This window comes from Schistocerca cancellata, chromosome 4 (assembly GCF_023864275.1).
Source record: "Schistocerca cancellata isolate TAMUIC-IGC-003103 chromosome 4, iqSchCanc2.1, whole genome shotgun sequence".
Taxonomy (NCBI): Eukaryota; Metazoa; Arthropoda; class Insecta; order Orthoptera; family Acrididae; genus Schistocerca; species Schistocerca cancellata.
Window position 1 is genome coordinate 927,114,872 of NC_064629.1, and position 26,173 is coordinate 927,141,044.

At 40.7% G+C, this 26,173-nt stretch overlaps 1 protein-coding gene across 1 annotated transcript in view; it reads right to left on the reverse strand.

The window, feature by feature from the left end:
* Positions 1-25,936, reverse strand: part of LOC126184508 (homeobox protein SIX6-like) — a 345,036-nt gene extending 319,100 nt beyond the window's left edge. The window contains exons 1-2 of the mRNA XM_049926901.1: positions 25,886-25,936; positions 25,185-25,795 (exon numbers count right to left, since the gene is read on the reverse strand). Of these exons, the coding sequence (XP_049782858.1) occupies positions 25,185-25,795; positions 25,886-25,936 (662 nt within the window). The remainder of the gene's footprint in view (positions 1-25,184; positions 25,796-25,885) is intronic.
* Positions 25,937-26,173: the final 237 nt, after the last annotated feature.

Genomic DNA, 26,173 nt, shown 5'->3' on the forward strand with positions numbered 1-26,173 from the left:
CGTCAGGATTAGTGCAAAATGTGTATTTTGTTACATCCAAATCTACATTCATACCCTGTAAACCAGTGTAATGTGCTTGGCATGTGGTATTTCCCATTGTACCACGTATTCTGTCCGTCCCTTCAGCCATAAGCGTACCAATTTGTAATGGTTGACAAATATGGAGGCGGTAGTTTAAAATTCGAAGAGTACACAGTGAGGGTATTTGAGACAAATAGGCGGCAGCAAGTAATGGTGGGATTCTGGAGAGCTGCGGAGAGGCGGCGGTGGCCATTTGTTGCTCTGGCTGAGACAAGGGACGTGCAGAAGAGGGTTTTGTCCGCGGGAATTGAAAAGCGACCGCGAGCCCTCGCGCCCGTAATTTGATTGTTAGATAGCCCTCGAGTTAGGACAATAGCGTTGCTCAGTCCCCGCCGACAATCGGATGGCGCACCCTTCTCAGCTATTATTCACGCGTCGCAGCTACAAATATTTGTCGCCCGCGCACTTTTCACGGCGGCCGAGTGGTTCGGGCGACGGGACGTGGTACGTCAGCACATACGTGACGGCTACGTACTTCCATAGCTTGCTTAATCGCATCTCTCTCCTAAACGAGGACAAGCATCCGCTACCTTCCCAGAAGAGAACCAAACCGTCGATCCTATTTGATGTTTCTAATACCGTACCGAATAAATTCTAACTCGGAGAAGACTTCTTACTTACTTCTTTGTTAATGTCTTGAAGCACCGACAACGAACCCCAATAATTACTGAATTAACAGCTACAGGAACTGCTTGCAGCTTGAATTTACTTTTACTAAGAAAAAACTCAAAAAAATCACTTTTGCTAAGAAAAAACTCAAAACAACATTTTTCATTCGGGGATAAAATTGTGAGCTAAATTGCCTACGGAGATCAAATGGGGTTCCAAAACACTTTTTGAAACATATTTCAAGCAATACGTTTTTGGCCGGCCGGTGTGGCCGTGCGGTTAAAGGCGCTTCAGTCTGGAACCGCGTGACCGCTACGGTCGCAGGTTCGAATCCTGCCTCGGGCATGGATGTGTGTGATGTCCTTAGGTTAGTTAGGTTTAATTAGTTCTAAGTTCTAGGCGACTGATGACCTCAGAAGTTAAGTCGCATAGTGCTCAGAGCCATTTGAACCTCAAGCAATACGTTTTATACAGCGAAGATCTACTTAGATATCACAGAGGAGTGCTTCGGTAAAAGATTTAACACAAGTAAATAATATAATAATCTCTGTCATACAACGACACACTTTTGCACTATAATCTTCATTTTGCAGAACCATTCACCGAAGGTCACCAGTGAATAAAAGCGACATTTTCTTTCCCTTTTCGTGAGCTCTACATCGCAGTGATTATGAAGGGCTGATGACTCAGCTTTCAGGCAATCAAACGGGAAGTTGCGGCATACAAAATGTAGACTAAACATCAACGTCGTAATCCTGGTGTGTGTACGGCGTGTGTAGAGTGTCCGCTGATTGGTGCTGAGATATCAATCGACAGTACAGCATTGTCTTTTTACATTATGAAGAAACTTCTTCGCAAGAATGTATGAACGAAACAGGGCCGTACAGTAGGAGGGAACCGAATAACGTTGCATTGTTTGTAACAGAACTGCGTTGTATTCCGCAGAATAGACTCTAGTTCCAAGGAGAGTAGAGACTCTAATTCCCATCCAGCTATCCTGATTTAGGTTTTCTGCAGTTTCCTTAAATTACTTCCGGCAAATATCGGATTTGTTCTTACTATAAGGCTACACCCGACTTCCTTGTGAAACTAGATCTGTAATTACGTAAATTCCTGTGTAGACGAAATATACTTTTGTTCTTTGTCAGTAATACCGTGAGATATACAATATCCTTGTAAAAGCGATCCACGGACGAATAAAACTAATACTATTACCTTTACTACTAAAATGAACAATTAGTTTCATACACGAATGAGATGCAAATTGGATTCACGATCTACTGATATTGTTACGTTAAGTACACGAACTTCGAGTCTGTAACCCGACATTTACGCACATTTTCTAGAATTTCTCCCACGCGTCTGCAGCTCCTACTTAGAACAAACAGCAGTCGAAAATAAGGCGGTGAACACTGAAAATATATTCTTTTCACGTCTCCATTTGGCATCCCAACAGTTTTATCTTGAAGCTTCTTTATGTTATAGACTTTTGAAGCCCGAACACATGTTAGACTGTAAAACCTAGAATCTTACACTTTATATTAAGAATTTTCGAGTCTTCTCTGCAACTAAAAAACGCGCATTGATTTTACCATACGAATTTCGTTTTGTTATAAAAACAAATCATCGGGGTCTGTAATCATATTGACAATTTTGCTTGGTTTTAGACATTAAATTGTTTTGTGTAGTAAGCTGTTGAAATGAGTTCTTGGACATACTTTAGTAGCTTATAAAGGGAATTGTTGTTCGATCTACAATTGCAAATTCGTTTCGCATCAACCCACTGATGACGATTTAATCCGAGAAGACGAAACGTATACGGTAAAATAAATATGCATTTTAGTAGTTGCGTAGACGGGTCCAAAATACTTTAAGTACATATAAAGCTATTAGAGATACAATGGCTATGCAAATGGAGAGCTTACACTTTTTTGAGCTGATGTAACGTACAACACATCTAGTGTTCGTCGGTGCAGCATTCGTCAGACAATCGTAAATAATTTACTATGTTAGCAGTATGTTAAGTAAAGAACAGAGCTGTATGTTAAAAATATTCTTAGTACAGCTAATAATCATGTGTATTGTGATCACTTCTACTGGCCAAGCAAGCAGAATCAATCGAATCGCCACGATGTCGAGTGCAATCGAGGCGGTGACCGACACTTTAAAGTGACCTTTCGTTGTGCTCGTGATATTTGTTTGTTTCCCCTGGCTATTGCTGTGCGCGATGCCGATCATATGCGATAAGCTCTTACATGTCGTCATTTTTTTCGTGACGATGAAATAGTGCTTAAGAATCAACAGTAGTCTTCCGAATCACACTTATGAAATAATAAACTGAGAGAAAATTAAAATCCAGCAGTCACTACGTTGTAGAAGTTTACTTCTTTATTCGAGCTGTAACTGAGTTTCGGTATATATGCTCTTTTCAAATGGCTACGTTCACATATTAAGCACTGATTTTTATTATTACCATGTTGCACTGTGAAAAAAAATTATTATTTGATCGTTAAAACCATATTTTTCCGATGTATTTAGTTGGAAAGATCAAATGTATGCTCTCATTGTTATTTTCACTTTAAAATTATTTTTTTATATTTGAATCGCTGTACTTAACTGGAAAAAACAATACTATGCTCTACTTGCAATAATTATCGGTAGCCGGCAGAAGTTGATGCTGAACGCTTACGTACGTGTATTCCGATTTTTAACAAACATATGTCCGACACTTGCCTGCCTTAAAACAATAAGTGAATAGAATGAGATTTTCACTCTGCAGCGGAGTGTGCGCTGATATGAAACTTCCTGGCAGATTAAAACTGTGTGCCCGACCGGGACTCGAACTCGGTACCTTTGCCTTTCGCGGGCAAGTGCTCTACCATCTGAGCTACCGAAGCACGACTCACGCCCGGTACTCACAGCTTTACTTCTGCCAGTACCTCGTCTCCTACCTTCCAAACTTTACAGAAGCTCTCCTGCGAACCTGAGGTTCTGTAAAGTTTGGAAGGTAGGAGACGAGGTACTGGCAGAAGTAAAGCTGTGAGTACCGGGCGTGAGTCGTGCTTCGGTAGCTCAGATGGTAGAGCACTTGCCCGCGAAAGGCAAAGGTCCCGAGTTCGAGTCCCGGTCGGGCACACAGTTTTAATCTGCCAGGAAGTTTCAATAAGTGAATAATTACAAAGTGCTCTCAAATGAAAGAAGAAAAACAGTATATGTGAAATGCAACATTATATTTTGATGGCCGAGCAGTTCTTTATTTCAAATACTGTAGAAACAACGAGAATTTCCGACTCAAAATCCATAATACGAGTATGTAGACATTCATCACTAACTTCTCCTGCTACAAACAATCTTTGCAAGTAAGAGTTGCACTTGGCTGTTCTAATTAAATACATTGTTACAGACTACACAAACGTGACCTTAACGACACAATAATTATTTCTCACACAGTGTCATACCAAGCAATGCTTAATATGTGGATGGAGAGCCTGAAAGTGGGATTGTATGCGTGAAATCGCTTGTGATTTGAATAATGAAACAAACCTTCATAAAATAGCTACTACTAAATTGAATTTTCTCCAAATATGTAATTTATACTTACATAAGTATAAAATAATGTATAAAATTTTGAAAATAATAAAGAGCTGGATCTGTTGGTGACACAGTGGAAGTATAAAACAGAGTGAAATGCCACATGTCGTAATGAAATAGATTTCGAACTAAACCAGAAAAGGGATACTGCTAGCGGTTTTGGATCAGACCGGAAAGTGCTCCGCGACCTACGGATCTGTTCTTCAGTTCCACCCGCACTTTATTTTTCCTTCTAGGCAAAACAGTTGATCCGGAATACCGACTGCAACAGTAATCCCCAGCTAAGAGGCTTTGCTCGGCGAACATACGCGACATAAAAAAAAAGTAATTCTTCGGAAAACGCGCACGGAGAGTCAGAGGTGACGGACGCGAGAAATTTAATGTATCTTTTCTTTATTCATGGCGTAAATCGCGCCGAGGGGAGAGTGGCGCTAATCTTTATTTGCGAACAGCGCGGGTTAATGCGGTGTGCGGCCCGCGAAGGAGGGCGCGCGCGGCCAGCAAATATTGGTGCACGGCTTCATGTGGCCAAATGTTTGAGCGCAACAAACACCACTACCTCACACTGTTACTGATTTCAAACAAACGTCACTTCTTCCGGCCCGCTGTACACTTGTATTACATCCAAATGAATCCCGTTCGTTTCGACTGGCAACTAAAGCATCCGTTCGTCTTGCAGGAAACGGCGGATCTGATTAAATAGCTGCCAGTACAACTAATTTCGAAGATTTTTCGTGCGCTGATAAAGTATTACCGTGGCAACTCATGTGTGTTATAGTGGATTGTTACTCAGTCGCACTAGATATATCCTCTATACTCCGCAAGCCAACTTACGGTGTGTAGCGGTGGATATTTCGTGTAGTACCCGCATCACTTCCATCCGTTCCTGTTCCAGTCACGAATAATGCGTCAGAAGAACGACACTGTATTAGTCATTCGTACGCGCTCAAATATCTCCAGGAGAAATATACACGGTAATTCAGCTGACCCTACCGATGTCGTTTAATGCAACCCTACATGACAGGACATTGGTGTTGGCCAGTTCGCTCTGGAGATGCGAACCACAAAGTCCAAAGGTCGCAGAAGAACTGGTAAAGTATACGAAGACATCTTAGACCTGTTGTACACATCTTGTTTGTGAAACTACTTTGGCACATTAATGTAGCGACTCATATATTAGTCTTTTCATTGCGTTATATATCGGAAAAATGTTACTCCCACACATCCTATTTAGACATTTCTTTTTAATTTCGTTGTTTTCTAATCATTTACGAAAGTTACAGAGATTTGCAGAATCTGTATGACTACGCCACTAATAACACGAAGAGAGAATGGAAACACTTGGAGACATGGAAGAAGTAAGGTATATCTTGGTCCAAAACTACCGTGTAACTCATGGCAAATTCTAACTTGTATGTTTTTACAGTGTCATTCCGTTTGCTAACAGTCGCCCAAAGCTCTGAGAAGGGAAGCTGTCGCCTCTCTGAATACCGTTCTTAGTACGGATGCGATACAGGTTGCATAAAACGTCAACGGTAGGATGTACGTAGGAGGAAGCAATATGCCGGTTGACTCTCCTAGGAAAGCATGCTCTCGGAATTTTAACAGCAAACCATATTATGATAGATAACACTTCTGTTTTAATGTTGCCACTGGAGCTCTATAGTCATGTCCGAGACGCTCGCGACGAAACATGCTGCTCTCCTTGTATCCTCGCCGGCCGTAGTGGCCAAGCGGTTAAAGGCGCTACAGTCTGGAACCGCGCGACCGCTACGGTCGCAGGTTCGAATCCTGCTTCAGGCATTGATGTGTGTGATGTCCTTAGGTTAGTTAGGCTTAATTAGTTCTAAGTTCTAGGCGACTGGTGACCTTAGAAGTTAAGTCGCATAGTGCTCAGAGCCATTTTTGAACCTTGTATCCTCTGTTTTTTCTCTATCGATCCTAATGATAATGGTCCCAGACAAGTGCGATACTGAAGAAACGTTCACCTCCTTCTTGTTTAGACTACACAACCTGAGGATTCTTCCAATAAATATCTGTAATGCACCTGCCTTTTCCATAATCAGTTTCATGTGTCGTTCCACTTTAGGTCGCTCCACACGCATATCCCTAGATATTTAATGGATTCACCTGTTCTGTGTGATTCTTCGGCAACGTGTAATCAAGCAATAACGGTTCTTTCCGGCTAATTATGCGCAGTACATTACATTTGTTTACGTTAAGGGTCAACTGCTAATTGCTGAAGCAAATGGTGACGCTCTGCATGTCTCCCTGCACTTTGTAATGATTTACAACGAAGCGACTTCGAGACATACAACAGCGCCATCCACGACCACACTCATCAAGTTTCCGACGAGATCCACGAGGTCGCTTATAAATATTTGTGGTGACTACAGTATATGAACGAGTTATCAGTAGCAGCTATATAATACATCACATGCAACATTGTTAAATTACACTGAAAAAAAAAATAAACAGACCACTGGAATAAGAAAAAAACTTATATACAGGTGTAACAGTTCTCAGCTTAGCACATGAAGTGTTTCAGTTTTAAACTTGGAAAAAATTATAAATATCAGCTTCACTATCGTAAAAATGTGGTCACTGTTGAATACACGATTCACCACTGGCTGCTATCATCCACCGTGCCATTCCAATTTGTCGCAATGTGTAATAGAACGAACATATAATTAATGTTGTTGCTAAATCAGGTTGCCGATATATATTTCTTAGTAGGCGTTTAGAAAATTTCAATCTCTTTATAACTATCAGAATACTTGTCGAATGTGGAAGACTTTAATTCTATTGTAGTAACAGAGAGTATCAGAAGTTCACAGTCACCTGCAGCCTGTTTGTAATAGCTTCGTACGGCCCAGTTCAAAGTGTCACAAATGTGTTATTACATTTGAGCACGTGAAACAAGCAATTCGCGGACCATCTCTATATCCCTAAATAAACTTCGATATTTAGTTTACAATAAAAACTACTGAGCATTATAGCACACGTTTCTCCCGTAGGAATCATTTTAATACGTGTAGATTTAATACACGTTACATAAAGGGGTACAGATATATATGTTCTTGTCTTACGCCATCTGTGAATGGACCCAAGTGAGCACTAAATACGCAGCAGGATGGAAAATAATGCGCTCTCCGCTATGAAATGTACAGAATCTTGCATGGCATAATTGTAGGTGCACAGCACAATAATCTTCAAATTATGCGGAAACGTTGAAATATGGGCACAAGTATAAGATAACGTGTAATTTTTCGATTTGTAGACATTCCGAAGTGAAATTATTTCCTCCACTTTCGAGAGCAGGAAAAGGAGTCAATTTATCGTAGAACGGGAATCACAAATTTCGAAGGTCTGGGCTCTATTGAGTACTCACAAACAAGGGAGTAGCAGAGTGACACTATATAAAATTAGACGCTAACAATGTAAAAAATAAACAATAGCCCTTTTGCGACGTACATATGAACGATATGATTCACTAGATGTAACATGTGGGACCGCATTTGTTTAGTTGGTTTTGCTGCAACGGTCTCTGGAAGGCTGACCTGGAGCTTTTTAAGGAAAGCGAGGGTCCGGGGGGCGGACCTGCAGACCGCCAATTGGAGCCGGGTGCATACTGATGGCCGACGCTCACTGTCTCCAACCACTGCACAAAAAACCGCCGCCAGTTCCCACTCGCATACATAAGTTTGGTGGCAGCCGCCGTATAAGTCATTCGACTTCAGGCGTGCCACACTCCAGCCAATCTTCAAATGAAATGTATCAAACTGAATATTGACGTACGCGTAAGAACTGGTATAATGGAGATACACACAGTAACGAAAGACTAATCATTGACGCTCGAGAATTCAATAAATGTATGTACTGTATGAGAACTTCTTGATTCGGCAGAAAATGAACCGGAGTGCAGTCTGCAGAATAGTTTGTAACAAAGTAATCTGAAAGCTAAATATGTGAAAATGATTAACAAATCTTACAGATTTTGTCACAATGTATATACTTTTACATGCGTTTTCTAATAACATCCCAGTGAGTAGCAATTCGTGGGTAGGTTAAACGGAATAATCTCTCAAGTTCAACAGTTGCAAAAAATTCGCCAGCTTTCGATTCAGTGACAAGATACAGAGAAATTAGAGTTCGTTATCGAGAAATAAACATTGTTAGCGACAAATATTTATTTTAATTTCTTCCATTTTCACTTTCTCTTCTGTTCTTAGCAAGATCGTCGTACCTTCATCCTCTGATTGAAGCCAGGACATGTCTGTGAGCGCCAAAGACCTTGAGAGCAATGTTTAGGCTTCATCTTGCTGATAGTATCTGGCACTAAATTAATTCTTACCTTCCAATGCCAGCTTACTGTTTCTACTCTGTGCATGTCTCTAATCTCAACCAACAAGTTGCGTTTCCTCTCCTTTACACGTTTTCAATATTAAAGGGGACTGCATTGGGTTAAAAAACAGACTGTAATTTAACGTAAACTCCCATTTGGAAACAGCATTCGATTTAATTAATTTCGACTGTCTATAAATCAGAATGAAAGCTGTTGGGTGGATTTTCCGTAATTTCAGACCAAAGAATACTGTTGCACACAGCAGGAATCGAAAAACCACGTCACCAACGCACCAAATAAGTGATCTCCGGTAAACAAATTCCAGGCCTCGTGCTCGAAAGCAGCAGTATTGCGGAACTATGCTTTTGTGAAGAAGTCAAATCTGATACTGTAAGTATCAATACAGTCTTAAACTGAAACTAACCTAATGTCTAAAAAAAGGTTATTTTGCTTTACATTCAAAAGCAACAACGCACCTTCAATTTTCTGTCTATTGTTCTCTTCGGTGACAGATCTGATTATGTCGCACTGAATAAATCGCTGTGCGACGCTGTTAACATCTCAGTTTCCTGTTATATACGCGATATCATTTATAGTAACAACGAGACATTGAATTCAGTTCCTTGGCTTACTGCGCCGGGAGTGTTGGCCTGTTCCAAAGTATGTATCGCCATTAAAGACTCGTTGAGTAAGGAGAAATGAAACAGACGAGTACGAATTATTCTCATCGTCAATCCACCCTATGCCTTCTTATTCCCTTAACGTTTTCGAAGTTGGTGTTAATTTTCTCAGTACTTCCTCTTGCGGTAAAGTAGACTACTCATCCGTTGTCTGGAAATATCCTCATCATTCTTGGTTGCATAAAGGCGAATAAAGACAATCCACGACTAACAAAAAAGGCGCTTTAAATTTTCGGTTATGGAATAAAACTGTCCTTCGGCGTTCACTGTTGTCATTCGCAGAGTATAGCCACCTACGATGAAGGGTGCAGCCGAAACATCAATAGTTTTATCACATATTACGCGGTCACAGAATTTAGAATTTATTGAAAAAAAAGTATCTAGGGAATGTTTGGCCTCGTTACTAAACTGTTTATAGTCCACAAATTTTCAAATGCTTTTCTTAATCTTTTCGCTTAATACTAGACGTTCTGTGGATCTATAAGCTATTTATCTTTTTCTTAACAAAACCTATGCCAAGTGACGAATGGAGTCGTCGCACAAGAGCAAGTGCTATTTCATGTGTTATACTGCATGTCTTGTGTCTCTCACTTCTGCACTGACTGACGTTATAAAGGGAACGAAGAAAGCAACTAACAAGTTCTGTCATCCTCTGAATGAAGCCAGGACATGTATGGGAGCGCCATAGACCTTGAGAGCAATGTTTAGCCTTTATCTTGTTGACAGTATCTGGCACGAAATTAATTCTTACCTTCCAATGTCAGCCTATTGTTTCTACTCTGTCCATGTCTCTAATCTCAGCCAACACCTCCTTCACAATTATCTCATTTTCCGACAGTAGAACTATGTTCTACGAGGGTGTGCTGAAACGTATTGCCTCCGAATTTTTTATGTGAAAACTTCCGAAATTCTTTCAGTAAAACAAACGCTATTAACATTCTACATCTCTATTATTCATGTTTACATATTTACTTCTCAACATAGTCATCTTGGCAGCGAACACATTTCTCCGAAAGAGAGACCACATTATTGATACAGTTACTGTAGACTGTTTGACTTTGTTGACGGAGCCGCAAACTCACCTCTGCTTGCATCGCTTTATCACTGTCAAAGTGAGGTCCCCGAAGGTATTTTTTAAGTTTTGGAAACGGATGAAAATCGGATGCGGCCAAATCGGGACTGTATGGAGGATGATAAATGACAGTAAACCCAAGACGTCGGATTGCTGTAGATGTGGCAGCTCCTGTGTCTGGTCAAGCATTGTCATGCTGAAGGAGAGGGTGCTCCGTGAAAAATCTTCCAGTTCAAACTCCATTACAGCATGTTGTCTCTTACTTACCGCCACGTTACAAACTACAGTTCGGAGTCCTCTAGCGGCAGAGGGTTGCGAAGCGGGAAAGTCGACCGAGTAATTTGCTTCACATGTAACACTTCAACCCACGTAGAGAACAGAATAAAAATTCGGAGGTATTACTTTTCAGCACGTCCGCGTATAATTTATATTTTCAGAAACTGAAGCACGGATATGTACAGGTGATCTGTGTATGCGCAACATCTTTACAGCATCCTAGAAAATTCCCGGTAGGTACCTAATATGTTTATTGACCAACAAAATACTATCTCTATGGCTAAATAAAAAATAAAAGAAAACCTAAAAAGTAAAAAGAAAAAAAAACAGCAGAACACGTCTTGAAATCCGCGTCTGTGCAACAACGATAACCGAATCTGGGAGCCTTTGCAGACACAGTTTGTTCAGTTTCGTACAATTCGTACTTGGAACAGATATGATGTTAATAATTGAAGAATATGTCTTATTTATCTAAGGATCAATTAAGCGACTGTGATTTAAAATTATATTTTTAACGTTTTATTAGCCGTGAAATTAAAAAGCAACATAGATACCTGTGGTATACCTCTGTTGCACTTGTATTTTGCAAGAGAAAGCAGATAATAAAATTCTGTACAACATAATGACAAAGTATGTTACCAGGGCTCGGGGGTTAATGACAAGCCGTAAAATTTGATAAAACTACCTTACCTGGCGCATGCCTCTTATTACAGAATATAATATCTCACGGGCCAGTTCTTTTAATGAATCTGGATGATCGAAATACGTAACTGTCCAAGCCACAGATATATACTTCTTGGTTTTGCCCATGATTAACAATGGCGCTCTCAAAGACAGAAGTTGATAGCAATTAAGAAACAATTCTAGAAAGGCGAAGCAACGTTAGGTTTTAAGCTACGTCGACAAGAAGATTAGAGACGGACCATAAATTAGGTTTGAGAAAGGGTGGGGAAGGAATTTAGCCGTGTGTCTTCCAAGGGAACCATCCCTGCATTTGCCATAAGCGATTTATAGAAACAATGAAAAACCTAAATATGGATGCACGAACGGAGATTTGAATCGCTGTCTTTGCGAATGAAAGTCCAGTGTCTGGCCGCTACACCCTCTCGCTCCCTCATTCGGTAGCAGCTCCGGATGCATGCGCGACTAGTCATCAGCTGTTCCATCACGTTTCCTACCTTTAGTTCGTAGGTGAGGAATTAGTTTCTCACTAGAAAAATTATTTCGTATCATACAAGAACGTACAAAGGTACCAATATGAGATGTCAAATTTGTAGCACGCTCTACATCTCCAGTTGTTAATCATTATAATTTTAAACAACTTGCACAACACAAGTACATTTTCTCACATTTATAATAAGCAAACAAAACGTCCCACTTCATGGTCAACGCAATAAAATCACATAAGAAATTTTACAGTGCAGCAGCAAGAATATATACACAGAAGAACCAGACCAGACAGAATGGAGCTTTTTTTCGATCAGCGAAATAAGGATTCACAGATCATATTCGAACATGTGTTCATTAACACTTACAGAACTTTTAGTCCTGTCAGCCCAAGGAAACTGCACCGAGGGTTCACTTTCCAATGGAAAAACGTTGCCAATAAATAAGCGCATAAATTAATTTTTATTAATTGTTATCAACAAGTAACGATGGAGGAAAACAAAAATACTATGTAAGTATCGGCAGTTATCAATGATTGGTGCAAGTCGTACAAAAAAAAATACGCATCAATTATTAGTAGTATATAGGGATAAATAACATTATTAAGGTCATAACAGTACTACATCTGGCGTTTAATGGAAAATTTCAACTACAGTTCCGCTTATAGGCGTTTTTACCGGTGATAAAATGGTAATTATGGCTTTTTCTTCTTTATTAATTAGATAATCAGCGTTAAAGTATCTGTAATGGGATTCTGTGATTTTATTTCCACCTACACGAATCACGATAATAAGCTAAGCATAGAAAAACATGTCACAGGAACTCACAATCGCTTCCACAGTCGGCGACAATTGACCATCTTGCTTATTACTTAGTACTTTCATTTCCATTAGCGCCGCGTTTACATCAGCTAGAACCCAATTCCTCGACGCTGCGTGAGCAACATACTTTTCCCTTCACGTCGACACATTTTTCCTGCACGCACGGATGTCTACGTACGATTATAGCTCATTTTCGAGTCTGGTATTATTTTCGCAATTCGAGTTTCATAATTTAATTAAAAGTTGAATCTCTCTTTTACGGTCTGAAATATATTTACGAAGTTTTGTGTCTGGTTCAATTTGAAATTACAAACAAACTATCAAAAACTATAAAATTTCAACTAAAGAAGGGACCGATGACCTCGCTGTTTGGTTCCCTCCCCCAAATCAACCAACCAGCCGCTTAAGAAACTGAACATAGTTTGATAAATTGCATTATTTTATATTTAAGCAGGTATGGTCATAAATGATTTGTCAATGGTAAAAATCGACAGGAAAATTATGTGCAAAAATGTTTATACGCGTTTCCAAGGCAACTGAAAATGAACAGCATTATGAATAGGAAAACTGAGTGTACAACAACGGATGTCACCTTAATATAAGACATAGTAAGCGTTATTCAATTACAGGCGCAGGTGCGAATACGGCAGAATAATGATCGCAGCAATGAGGAGGGAACAGCGTAAAGCTCTCGCCTAGCAAAATGAAGAACTTTATCTTGAATGTTATATCGGAAAAACAAAACTGGCATCCTAGACATATCACAACAGTTTTAATGTCCTACATAAAATTTAACGCGATTATTACGGCAAACGAGAGCCGTGAAGTACCGATATCGTGAGAGTATATTTACGTCCTTGCCAAGTTCCTTATTTTCTGCTAACGATCTCTACGGAAGTCAAGAAAGCAACGCCACAGTTGTTCTAAATATCCTCTGGATTATAGAGTTAATTCAGATAAACTCTCCTCAATTCGCAAGAGAGGCTCTGAGAAACTATCTGAAATGTAATTAAAGACTACCATTTTTCTCTTCGGGTATCTGTTTCGTCTATTCTTTGGCATCATTACACATCAAAATTGAAAGTTAAAAACCCTCCAACAACAATAACGAACTTCCTAGGAACAAAGCACAAACAGATTCTTAGATATCTTCGCTACAGTCACGTAAATGCAGTTGAAACCGAAGAAAGGTTTTATTAATATCTAAAGTAGACATCTTCTGTAGTACGTTGCAGCGTGTTCAGAGTGCAAAACAGAAGCTGAAATAATTCCGTGATAAGACTATCCGTGCTAATATAAACAACTGGGTTCCTTGACATTTTCATAAAACTGAAATACCGAAGGACTGTACAGTTACAGAATATCGATGCAATCGTGAAGGTGCGCTATAAAGGTAGCTGATCTTCCACTTTCCAAAGTGTTGTATACGATTCAGTAGAAACTGAGTGCCACTGGATAAATAAATAAAAAAGAGCTGTTTCGCATTTTTACCTTCAATTCGCGCGTTTACTGGATGAATACACCTAATGAGCGTAGAAGATCGAAACGTATTGACGCACTGTCTACATCTACATCGAGGTAATAATTGTTCACGGGGGGCTGCTTATCGAACGGCATAAAGTAGTTACTCATTCAGCAAGCAGAACAGAACCGCAGTTGCCAAACAAAAGAGGGGCACTTGAGCGACAACTTTGCGGTTTCCGAACAACACGAAGAGGTCGCAGCCAGCCACCGGCGCGGTATCGGCTATCGGATAGCTGCCACTCTCTTCAACGATACATAGCTACCCGTGTTATTCGTGAATCGACATAAATACTAGACTCATAATAATGTGCTTACCAACAAGTAAAAACAAAATTTAAAGTACGCGCTCGAGTGTGGTTCTTGACTACCTACGGTTGAGAAAACGCCAGTACGGAATAATAAACATTTATAAAACTGAAATTTTGTTTACCGTCATTTATAAAATTTTCTCCGATTTTCTTTTGCTCGCATTTTTTTATATAAAGGAAAGGTAAATGAAACTCGCTTGCACATTAAAACTCTTTGCGAGACCGGGAATCTAACTAGAAACCTTGCATTTCGCGAGCAGTGCTCTTACCAACTGAGCTAGTTTCTCCTTTTTATTTATTTTATTTTATTTTTTTTTTTTCATCCAAGCACGACTTACGACCCGCTGTCATAGCTCCCCAGATGCCAGTAGCTCTACTACTTGCCGAACTCCGCTGTGAAGTGAATGACTCATTCGAGGTAGATCAGTGTATAACGTTCCGTCGACGACGGGAACATTAGCGATGGAGCACTAGCTCGGTGATGCAAGGATTAGGTTGGATGTTAGCTGTGCCATTTCAAGGGAACCATCCCGGCATTTACGTTAAGTGATTTAGGAAAAAATCACGGAAAACCTAAATCTGGACGGCCGATTGGTCAGTAGGACCCGAATCCTCTTGAATGCGAGGTCAGTTCCTTGCCATTGCGTCACTTATCTCGGATTTATTTTTCTGTCGCCAGTGTTGTCATTATTACACGGGATATTAGTTTGGAAGGAAGACTATATCACAATATCACGTCATCTTCGCTTAGAGTAACAGAGAAATTAATAAAAGAACTGAGCAACGATACCACGTTATATTCTCTTAAGGGACCTGTCAGTAATCGAAATATGAACTATGAGCATTCAAACAGCTTCTTTTTTTCCGTAGCGCGAAAGGAAGCGCAGTGTTTATCTGTGCATTGTTTTCTAGTGCCAACGAAGCACTGACCAGCTTAAATATAAATCCTGTTTCAGTTCAGAAGAAATAATACAATGGGAAATAAATGTGACCTAAAGATTCAAATAAATTTACCCAATCTGTGTTAAGAAATTAGCCACATGTTGTTTGAACAAATTACTGTATATTATTAATGAGAAACTCCTTCTCGACTATTGCTATAAATTCTAAAGAAAGCAAAATATACCCTTTACATAAACTGTTTCCGTTTATTGCACATCTAGTAACTACGTGTTTCACCTGCGAAAGATGCCATCGGCAATTATGGGACAATAATAGTTTTTAATAAAACACCTCGTTTACGCTTCAGTGTAAACTCGTTTACAGGTATACTATTTCAAAATATTATCACTATGCGAGCTTCAGCATAAATAAACACTAACAAGCTTTCGAAAAAAAAAAACGGAAAAAATGTATTGAAGGCCACAAAAAAAGTACTTCACCGGCTATCTATTTAGTAAGGAGGATAGACACTGAAAGTTTATGGTAGTGCTAGTCAAATACTCCTGAGATAAAAGAAGTGAAATCTAGGAGTCAAAAAAATTATAGTACGATTTAGATGTGAACTGGAGATGTAGGTTTTAAACAATTGAATTTAAAATTTATACAAGCGAAATCAGACAGGTCATTTGTTGACAAAACATTTTTATAGAAAATAACTTGATGGAATTGGTTTATAATTGAAATATATATTCAGCATTAACGTTCCAGAAGAAACTTTTAATCTCAGAAGAAATTGCTCACAGATTCTCGTAAATTCCCTATAAGGGGAATTAACCATATGTTACTAGTCAGAAATACGTTACCTTTTTATCATTTGTTACTTTTAATCTTGTTTAGCGAGTAGTAACAGCTAAGTAAAAGGCAACTTGAATGTTATTTCGTTCAAATGTTACTATGTTACGGAACAGCTACCGGCTACTAAATTTATGATATATTAAATCATCTATTGTTCGTCACTGTTACTATATTGGTATATTAATGAGAAGAATCACTGATCACCTATTGTATTTTTTGAGTGCCACGGTGCGCAACAGTAAAAAGAGGTTCCAAATGATAATTTTTGGAAATTTAAACGAATTTAACAGTTAAATTCAGGGTAACAACGTGAGAAATGTGTGACGTAGATACTATCCTTCCCCGTTTAAATATGCAATCGATTTAGTATTTTTTTAGGTCTTTCACAAAAAATGTCCTGGAAGGTCATCTATGTACGTCTGTACCTAGGAATGAATAGAAACATCAGACAGCGCCAGGGTCCTAGTGCATAGCAGTCTTCACTTATTGCCTTGTGTTTTTCCACTTGCTAAATTCTGCATCTTCACGTCACGGTGGAGTGCCACGCATCGGCTGAGAAAAAAATAGTCTTTTAGGAGAGTATTCCTGCTCAAACACACTTGTCGGTATCTTAAAATCTGACCGCATTATAACTGGCGATGTTCGGCAGAGCAAGCTTCCATCTTGAGACACAGACGATCAAAGAAGCGAAACATTTCGTAGCATAAAACCTACACATCGGTCAATAAATAAAAACTGAGACTAAATTGTCTTGTTTTATTTCTCTTAGTAGTACTCTTGTCGGCCATCGTTCCCGTACAGCGTGTTAAATTGTGCAATGTCCTTGTCTTAGTCTCAGAAATTTTTTGGTACTGAATTTCTTTATTAATAATTGAGCACCTGCAAAATTTGCTTCTTCTGGTTTATTTGCCGCGCAGTAGTTATCCCTTTATCTATATACATTTTCAGACACGAACATTTTTGGATCAATAGCGTTTGGCCGAGGACGCTGCGTAGCTCAACATAATGTGCGGCGACGATTGCGAAGGTGACCGACAAGAGAACAGCCTAGTGAAGTAAACGAAGACAGCGTAGTTTGAATTTTTTAATTTTCTTTTTTTAATTTATGAACTGATTTCTAACTCTTTTGTGAGGCATTATGGTTCTTGTGATAGTGTGCGTTTTCAGATGGTAGCTCGTTCTTCCACAACGTGTCAGCCTAATGTGATCAGTTGTTAAGGTGACTAATATTACCACTATAGTAGAATCGAAATATTCTCTTACACCGTCGAATTATAAGTGCGACATCGCTTCTATGTATTAAAAAAGTCATGTATCGCGGAAACTCAAAACGAGAAGTACTGAGGCACAGTTGTTGAGATTGCGGCGCGGCTGAGCGGCCGGCAGGCGGCGGCGAACGACGCCTCAGCGCCCGCCACACGCTGCCGCCGCGCTGCGGACCCCGCAAAACTCATCACTATCACTCCTCATATTTATCTTCCTCCACTGCTCGTTTGTCTCCGTCTATGTGTTTCGTTACTTGTCCTTTTTTCCAGCTGATACTATGCAAAACATTTTTCCGCGGCCTAATACATACATCGTGAAAGGTCCCTATTGAGCCAAACGATGAGTGAACGATCGATCACGCCAATGCAGTTTTACCTAAAATGACCAATATATATGAAAACTTCATAGTTACAAGGCCGCCGCTTGTATTACAAAGCGTTTGCGCGCTATGTAAGGAAACTCGATTCGAAGTACGTGCCCTCTCTGAATGTTTATCATTGTAAATGACATAACCGTGTAAAAAGCAGAGGCACAAATATCCAGTCGAATAATGATCAGACTTCTAAGTGGTACAACGATTCGTAATTGGCTTTTAAAGTTCATAAATGCATAATTGGCCACATCTCAAAACACAAAAATTTATCACCCTGTAACTACAATATCAATGAACCGTAGTTGGAGTGAGATACCTGGGTGTAAGCAAGTGAGGGGGATATCGAATAACCGGCCGCTGTGGCCGAGCGGTTCTAGGCGCTTTAGTCCGGAACCGCGCTACTGCTATGGTCGCAGGTTCGAATCCTGCCTCGGGCATGGATGTGTATGATGTCCTTAGGTTAGTTAGGTTTAAGTAGTTCTAAGTCTAGGGGACTGATGACCTCAGATGTTAAGTCCCATAGCGCTCAGAGCCATTTGAACCATTTGGATATTGACTAGAATAAACACAGAGGCACAGTCGTGAATATCACACTGGGAAAATGCGATAACTCTACGAGAGAGATTGCATACAAACCTCTCGTATGACACATGCCAGAATAAAGCTCAAGAGTTTGGGACCCATACGAAACAGGACGATCGAGGCGTGTCAAAAAGAGACAAAAAGAGCAGCGTGAAAGGTCAAAGTGTCAAAGTTTTGTTTAACCATGAAAGAGCGTCACCGAAATACCGAAGAACCTGTTCTGAACGACACTTGAAAGACGTCAACTATCACACTAAAACCTAGTTACAAAGTTTCAAGAGCCACTTTTTAATGAATAATCTAGGAATATATTACAGCCAACTACGTATCGTTCTCGTAGAGACAACGCAATTAAGACTAATTACAGTGTGCACAGAGAAATATAATTAGTCATCGTAGCCGCGTTCTCTACCCGAATCAAACTGGACGAAACCGTTATATGTTGTACGATGCGATGCATTTTCTGTCGTGCACTTCACAGTAGTTTTCTGAGCACGCGTGTAGATTTGTCCGATGTTACAATGTAAACTATTCAACCGCGTCTCGCTACATACATTGGATCAGATTGGATCGAGTTAACGGAAGAGTGAAGATCGATTACACCATAGCGGTGTTGTCAAAACTTCCCAATACGTAAGAAAATTGTGTGCTTACAAGACTGTTGAAAAGCCTATGTGTACTGCGTTAAGGAATTGGATTCGAAACAGATGTCCTCTCTAAATGTGAACTGTTATTACTGTTAGTGTTACGGCTACTATTTGTGACTGCCTACGTGAATCGGCCAGAGTATCACAGCGTTACGACAAATATTTCATAGCTTTAAGAGTAACGTGTGGTACGTTAATGGCAATATTTATGAACTCTAAATAATAACGGTTAAAAAGTCAATATTTTGTCAACAGTTTACGGAGGTTAGGAAATACATTAAAACATGAACGGTATTGTGAGATATTTTATTGCGTGAGGATGATATTCCAAAGAATCCGAGAGTTCTAATCGAGTTCTGCTATTTCCATTTTCATATTTATCGATCACAATAATATGAATGTTTCTATCGAATGTGTTCTTTCAGAACTTGCGCTACCTGATGTACAACGTTAAGCGGTCAGCTATTAGTCATTTCTTGATAGCATTTCTTTCGACGTGAATATGCATCAGTCGTAAACTGGAATCGACGCTAGATGCTTGTAATTTCTTTCCCAAAAATCTATGTAAAGCGGCAGCCTTCGCGGACAGAACGTGATTGCTTGCCGCTGTAAGGTAGTACCTGACTCTGCACGTTGGCGGCTTGAAAGATACTGCCGTTACTGTTGGAGAATGAATAATTCGCAGAATCAGGGGGCCTTTCTCCTTTTCCTATGAGACTGAGCGCGGTGACGAAGGAGATGAGGTCCCACTACAATGTACGTAAGGCAATTAGCTCACTTCGAAGTCAAAGTCGCCACACAGACCTTACGAAGAAATTGGCTAGCCGTCATAGTCTCATAATAATTTCATCACTCAAGATATCAAAACTCATATTTAAAATAACAAAAGAATTTGAATTTTGTTTAAATAGAAGTGTCTATTGGTAAGTTATCAAAGACGGCGTGTTCAATATTTCCATTTGTAGAGGAATGTAAGTTATCAGAAAAAATTATGCAATTCAGCTTTTTAGAGTCACGCTGACTGGCGACATTGGAGAAAAATAGCAATGCCAACATTGTGTTCGCCGCTTCAGGGGATTCATAGCCTTCAGTATGAAACTGCTCAACTTATGAAGCCATACAATATGCATCATAAGTGATCGACGTCGTCAACATGTCACTACACATGTGGTTCTATTCAGGTTTGTACATTTACTTTAACTGTACAGTTTTGCCTATATACAACGTACTTAGGTAATAAGATAATTAATTACAAGGGGATACTTTACTAAAGAAACGTACTGTGATCATAATTAATGGAACATTTCAGGACCTATTCTGCCTGCGTTGCATTGTAAATGTTAATATTAGCAACGGGAAATTATTTTCAAAATCAGCAGACAAATTCCCTCGATCTTTCTCGCTTATTTATTTATATGCTCCTCCGTAAATGTAAACTGATGAAACATTTCTGCGAAAGTGAAGAAGAAACTTGTCATACAAGGTATTCGATAAATATATTTTTATATATCTATCTGCTGCACCTAAATCAAAATTTATACGGAATCCTCCTCTATGCACTCACAGATTTATTATTGCGGAGAAAATAAATATTTTCCCCTTTTATTATCATTTTTATGTCGATTTATTGATTTCCACTACTTGAAATCGATTTAAAAGCTCAATAGGCTTCACCTTCAGCCACATAGTGCCTTAATCGATGTGTTATATACCCTAAAATGGATCTGATAAGCATAAAGCAGCATTTATCTATACTCTGGAGGGTAAGGCTACACCTTTACATCGCAACTAGGTAGCGCTATGGAAGCAACATCAAGTACAGATCTTAATAATAGACACTGAAAACGGGTGATATTTTGCTGCTCTCCTACAATTCGTAATTTTCTAAATTTTCTATTTAATTCATTATTATTTTAATTTGTTCAGTTGAATAAAAATCTGTGCTATAAATAAAGTATGTACGTAAATTGGAACAATTTCTGTTGTTACAAGGCGAAAATTGTAAAATTTACGACCTCTGAAAATTGTAAGCAACAGATCTTTAACTGTGCAATAAACGAAATGAAAAAGAATTCTTAGCTTCTTGAACTCTACTCGTTTCCTATGTGTAACGAACACGATTTGGTGTTAACAGAACTGTCGAGAAAAGACTGCTTCATAAGTTATTTTGTCTGAATATCGAGTTTTCTTTACTCGGTAAATATATAAAATAATTAACATATTAAATGTGAGTGCTTAGGCTACTCCGTATAGGTAGTTATGGCTACGTGCGTCAGACACGCGCGAGTGTCTGCCGCGGGCCACGGGCCGCGGATTCAGCGCCACCTGAGTTCAATTTCCACATGCAAACTGCGGCTGTCGTACAGAGCTCTTGGCTTTGCTACCCGTGAGCTTCAGCCTAAGTCTCCGTACGGCCGATATTACGCTTTCGGCGCTCGTGACACATGTCACTATGGAACTTAACATCTGAGGTCATCAGTCCCCTAGACTTAGAACTACTTAAACCTAACTAATCTAAGGACATCACACACATCCCTGCCCGACGCAGGATTCGAACCTGCGACTGTAGCAGCAGCGTGGTTCCGGACTGAAGCGCCTAGAACCGATCGGCCACAGCGGCGGGTTCGAGACACTGAACATTCATTGTTCTCATCGGCAATAGAAAACTCTAAATGAACACATAGAACTGGGGAAATAGAGCGAGAAAGCGAGGACACGAGTTATACGGTGTACGGATGCAAAAACGCCTGTGTCTATAAATATATATTGGTAATAAGACTGCTACTGCGCGCCAAATATTCAAGACGATGCGAAGTTTGCCGATGACCTATTATTCTTTCAATTTCTAGTGTAGTATGAAATTCGAACAGAAACATATTTTGAGATTGACACCTGGGAATTAGTGGTTGTGCCACTCAAATCAGATATGCCTAGTTGCCGAAGTCCTAAGAGCTCGCATGCCATGAGATATAAATTAAGCTTCTTATCAAAATATTTGTAGCGCTTAAAACCGTTAGCGCAATGTCTTTAGTTACTTATCGTTATCTTTGTCGCTATGCAATTATCCCCACGTAACAATTAATTGCAGTTCATCAATTCAGATATAGGGTCGTTTAGTTACCCATATATCATACACTGGCTGGCTTTCTATTGTCAGCTACTTCAAAGATTCGATATCTAATTCAAAATATAAAGAAAGACAGCAAAAATGTACTTGAAAAATATTCACACGGAAAAATGTAAACAATAATGATTTAGTATTTGTCTTATAGAAAAATCACATATTGAACAACATAAAACAACAGGAAAAAAATTAGTGGCGACTCATATTGTCTGCATCGTTTAAAATGGAACTGATATGTACATACAATAAGGTTCCTGTATAATAATTTTCTTCAGGAAATAAAATTAGTGAGCTGGGCTGTCCATACAAGTTATCAGCCTCAGCTACCAACGTAATTCTGAAAAACAGATTTATTGGTAAACATCCTGCAAAATCTTTCTGTTATGTAAATTCGAACTATTCGTTTCTAATTTTGACTGCAGCAATCACCATTTACGCTCTAAAAGCCTCGATAGAGCAAGTCCTGTTTTTCTGTCTACAGTATTCAGTAATATCCTGGTCTATGAACTTCTTACATACAAAAAATACGAGGATGGTGTTTCTTAAATCTCGTATTTTTACGTATGTCACGATTGCGTCTTTGTCCTTCAAGTAGCGCCAAAATAAAGTACCTCATTTTTTATTACATCATTAATACAACTCAGTAACGAAGTTGCTACTGCTGATACTACATGTGTGACGATTATACTAAAAGTCGAATTAATTTTTAATAACACAATTCTTTCACGTGATACAAACGTATAAAAGGCAGTAGTTTTCTTAATCGTTCAATTTTTGAGACTTTAGGAATTTCTTCGTATTTAATGTCTAATTCCTAAATGTTGAGATTGTAATACAATTTTCCTATAATTTGGTGGGATTTTAAATGTGATTTGGTTTACTTTTCGTTTGTATTATCACATACATGTATAAATTAAAGTTTGATGCGTACAGAAATTTTAATTTACATTCCTGGCAAGTCAATAGGTGAAGGTTGCATCGTATATATTAGCGGCATGGGGTCAAAGAACATACTATATCAATCAAATACGTTATAGCAGTATGACTTGTAGCAAATTCCTCTCGGAGGGACGAAAAAACGTCCTCAGTGCATTACAGTATTTTTCCAGGAAAAGTCATAGTTTTTGGCAACGTGAAGTGAAAAGAATAATTATTTAGCTTTCGTAATGGAAATATGTTTTTCTCTCCTTCATTTTATTAAATAACTCTCCAGTTAACGATTGTCGTTTAAACTGACTGTATCTCAGGTGCAAAATACTTATACAAGACAATATATCAAAATTTCAAGGCGCATACAGCGTAATTAAAACCAGTTTCATATAGGTGATTCTATTTTTTAGTGTAGGAATTCAGCCGATACCGGAAGCTATTTGCTTGGCAAAACAGAAATACACATATTTCGTTGATAAAATGTATTCAGTCATAGAGCACGGCCGAGATAAATATTGGATTTTAACAGCGATGGAATGTCATCATTCTGCAAAACCTCAGAAGTGTTTTTCAGATTAATAAAATTCTTCCTGAGCCGTAGTTGTACGATATGCAAACGCACGGAGCCTGTTAGAAACGATGACAGCGTGACGGAAGGATGAAGTCTGTGTTGCCTTCAGGTTATTCATAGCCGCGGCGCGAGAGCCGCTGTAAACTCGCGACAATGGCGACTGACAATATTTACTCGGCCTTATTAATAATGATGCGTGAAACGGCGTCGGCGGGCACCCCACCATACATCATTGTTGTGGAAGGGGCGTGACAACGGTTCGTTAGCGCCGGATTAGCCGACTGAGCGGAGCGCGGGCCGGTTGCAACAGATGCGCCACCTACAGCTGCGGCCGACAAGCACGCTTTCCGCAGCTATGTTCCGTCTTCACCAGGGGAGGCAGGCCAGCTCTGGAAACTGAAAACATCGGAACAATTAATCGAGCTCTATGAGCGAATCGCTAGCTATCATGAGCGCCTCTATTTTCTATCGGATGGTGTGAGAACATAGGAAAGCTCTAACAGTGATTTGGGAAACTTAATACCGTTCTTCTAGGTATTCACCCTCTTCGAAACGAAAATATAAATTGTCCCGTGACAAATTTACGGTTTGTAAATGTAATAATTTCAATATTATAGTACTATAAGAAGAGATTATTTGTAGCTATTCCTATTGTTGGCTTCGAGATTTCGGGCGTGCCCAAGGTATGAAAATCTCCACAGCTGATGTTGCGGGAATGGTTTTCACATTTCCGTCCACTTATTTCACGTTCAGCTTTGATTGTGCATAGCTATGTGGTAGTGGTAGCTCAGAGATGCGGTTTGGACGACTTGCTACCCCGCCTAAGTTCTTCCGGGTGGCACCGGTTGTTCTGTAACTTGTATTTCAAAAAAGTTTGCAAGTCTATTAATAGAGTGTGGAGAGAAATCGGACACCATTAGTGTCTGAACTCGCGGCATGTCACGCGTGGCAATAAACTTACATTCAAATGGGAGAACTATAGCCGAACGGAATCTATTCAGCTAGCGATTCTCTCGATGTTTCCAAAATTAGTCTGTCTACGGTGTGGCGTTCGATTGGAAATTTGATGTGACCTCGTTTCTGGAAACGGTTCACTTCCTAGTAGGCATATAACGCATATTTCTCGTCCACACTTTAGTGAGCACTGTTGAGATTGCTATGCGTACATTGAATCAGCTGATACGCTCTGACCTTCGGACGATTTTTCTTACACGAAATAGCGACTGTTAAAAATAGTTTACGAGCAAACGGTGACACGACACTAATGCTAATAGCGTTTTTATGTCGAATGTACAAACTTCGAGAGCGACGGCAGTCACCCTAGAGTAACCCTGACGACATCGTCTTTAGACGAAGAGGTTTTAATGACAGAGATGAAGTGAGGAGCAGGTTACAGACGGGAATGCATTTACAGTTCCGTATCAGGATGTGAGTAAGTGTCGTTTGTGCTCGTGTTTCTGTTTTAGTGGGGGCTGTTTACCTGTTCTTGGCTGCAGCGGCGCGGTCCCTCTGGCGCCGGTTCTTGAACCAGTTGCCCACTTGCGTGGGCGTGAGTCCCGTGGCCTGCGCCAGCTCGCGCTTCTTGGTGGGGTTGGGGTACGGGTCTTGCAGGTACCACTCGCGCAGCAGGCTCCGCGTGCGCTCCTTGAAGCAGTGCGTCTTCTGCTCGCCGTCCCAGATGGTCCTGGGCAGCGGGAACTTCTTGCGCACGCGGTACTTGTCGACGGGCCCCAGCGGCCGGCCGCGCAGCTTCTCCGCCTCTTGGTAGTGCGCCTCGAGCCACATCGCCTGCAGCTTGCCGTGCGACTCCCGGGCGAACTTGTGCTGCTCCAGGATGGCGTACAGGTCTCTGAAGTTGCCGGCGTGGAAGGACACGATGGCCCTGGCACGCAGCACGGCCTCCGAGCGGTTGAGCGCGCCCATGTCCGGGTGCGCCACCGGCAGCGACCACAGGAAGCGCGCCAGCCTCTCGATGTCGCCCGACTCCTCGAGCGTCTCGCAGACGGCCGCCACCTGAGAGACGGTGAAGTTGAGCGTGGGCAGCGCGAAGAGCGGGCTGGGCACGAGCGGGGGCGGCGGTGGCGGCGGCGGCGGCGGCGGCGGCGGCGGCACGGTGGCCCCCGGGGGCGGCGCGGCCAGCTGGTGGTGCTGCGCGGAGGCGGCGGCGGCGGCTGCGGCGGCGGCGGCGGCCGCGGCGGCGGCGGCGCTCAGTCCGCCCAGTCCCAGCGCCATGTCGCTACTGGCGCACGCCGCACGCCGCCGGCTGCCGCCCCGCCGCCTCCGCCGCTCGGCGCCTCCCGTTGGCCGTCGCCATGGCGACGGCCAGCCAATCGCGCGCCGACCAGAATAATGGTGGGATCGCCGTCCGCCGGCCAACGAGCCGGTGGCTGAGCCGACGCCGGCGCCGGAGTGGGGGAAGCGACCGCATCCGTTACCTCTCCACTCTTTGTCAGTGCGCGCACTGTGACT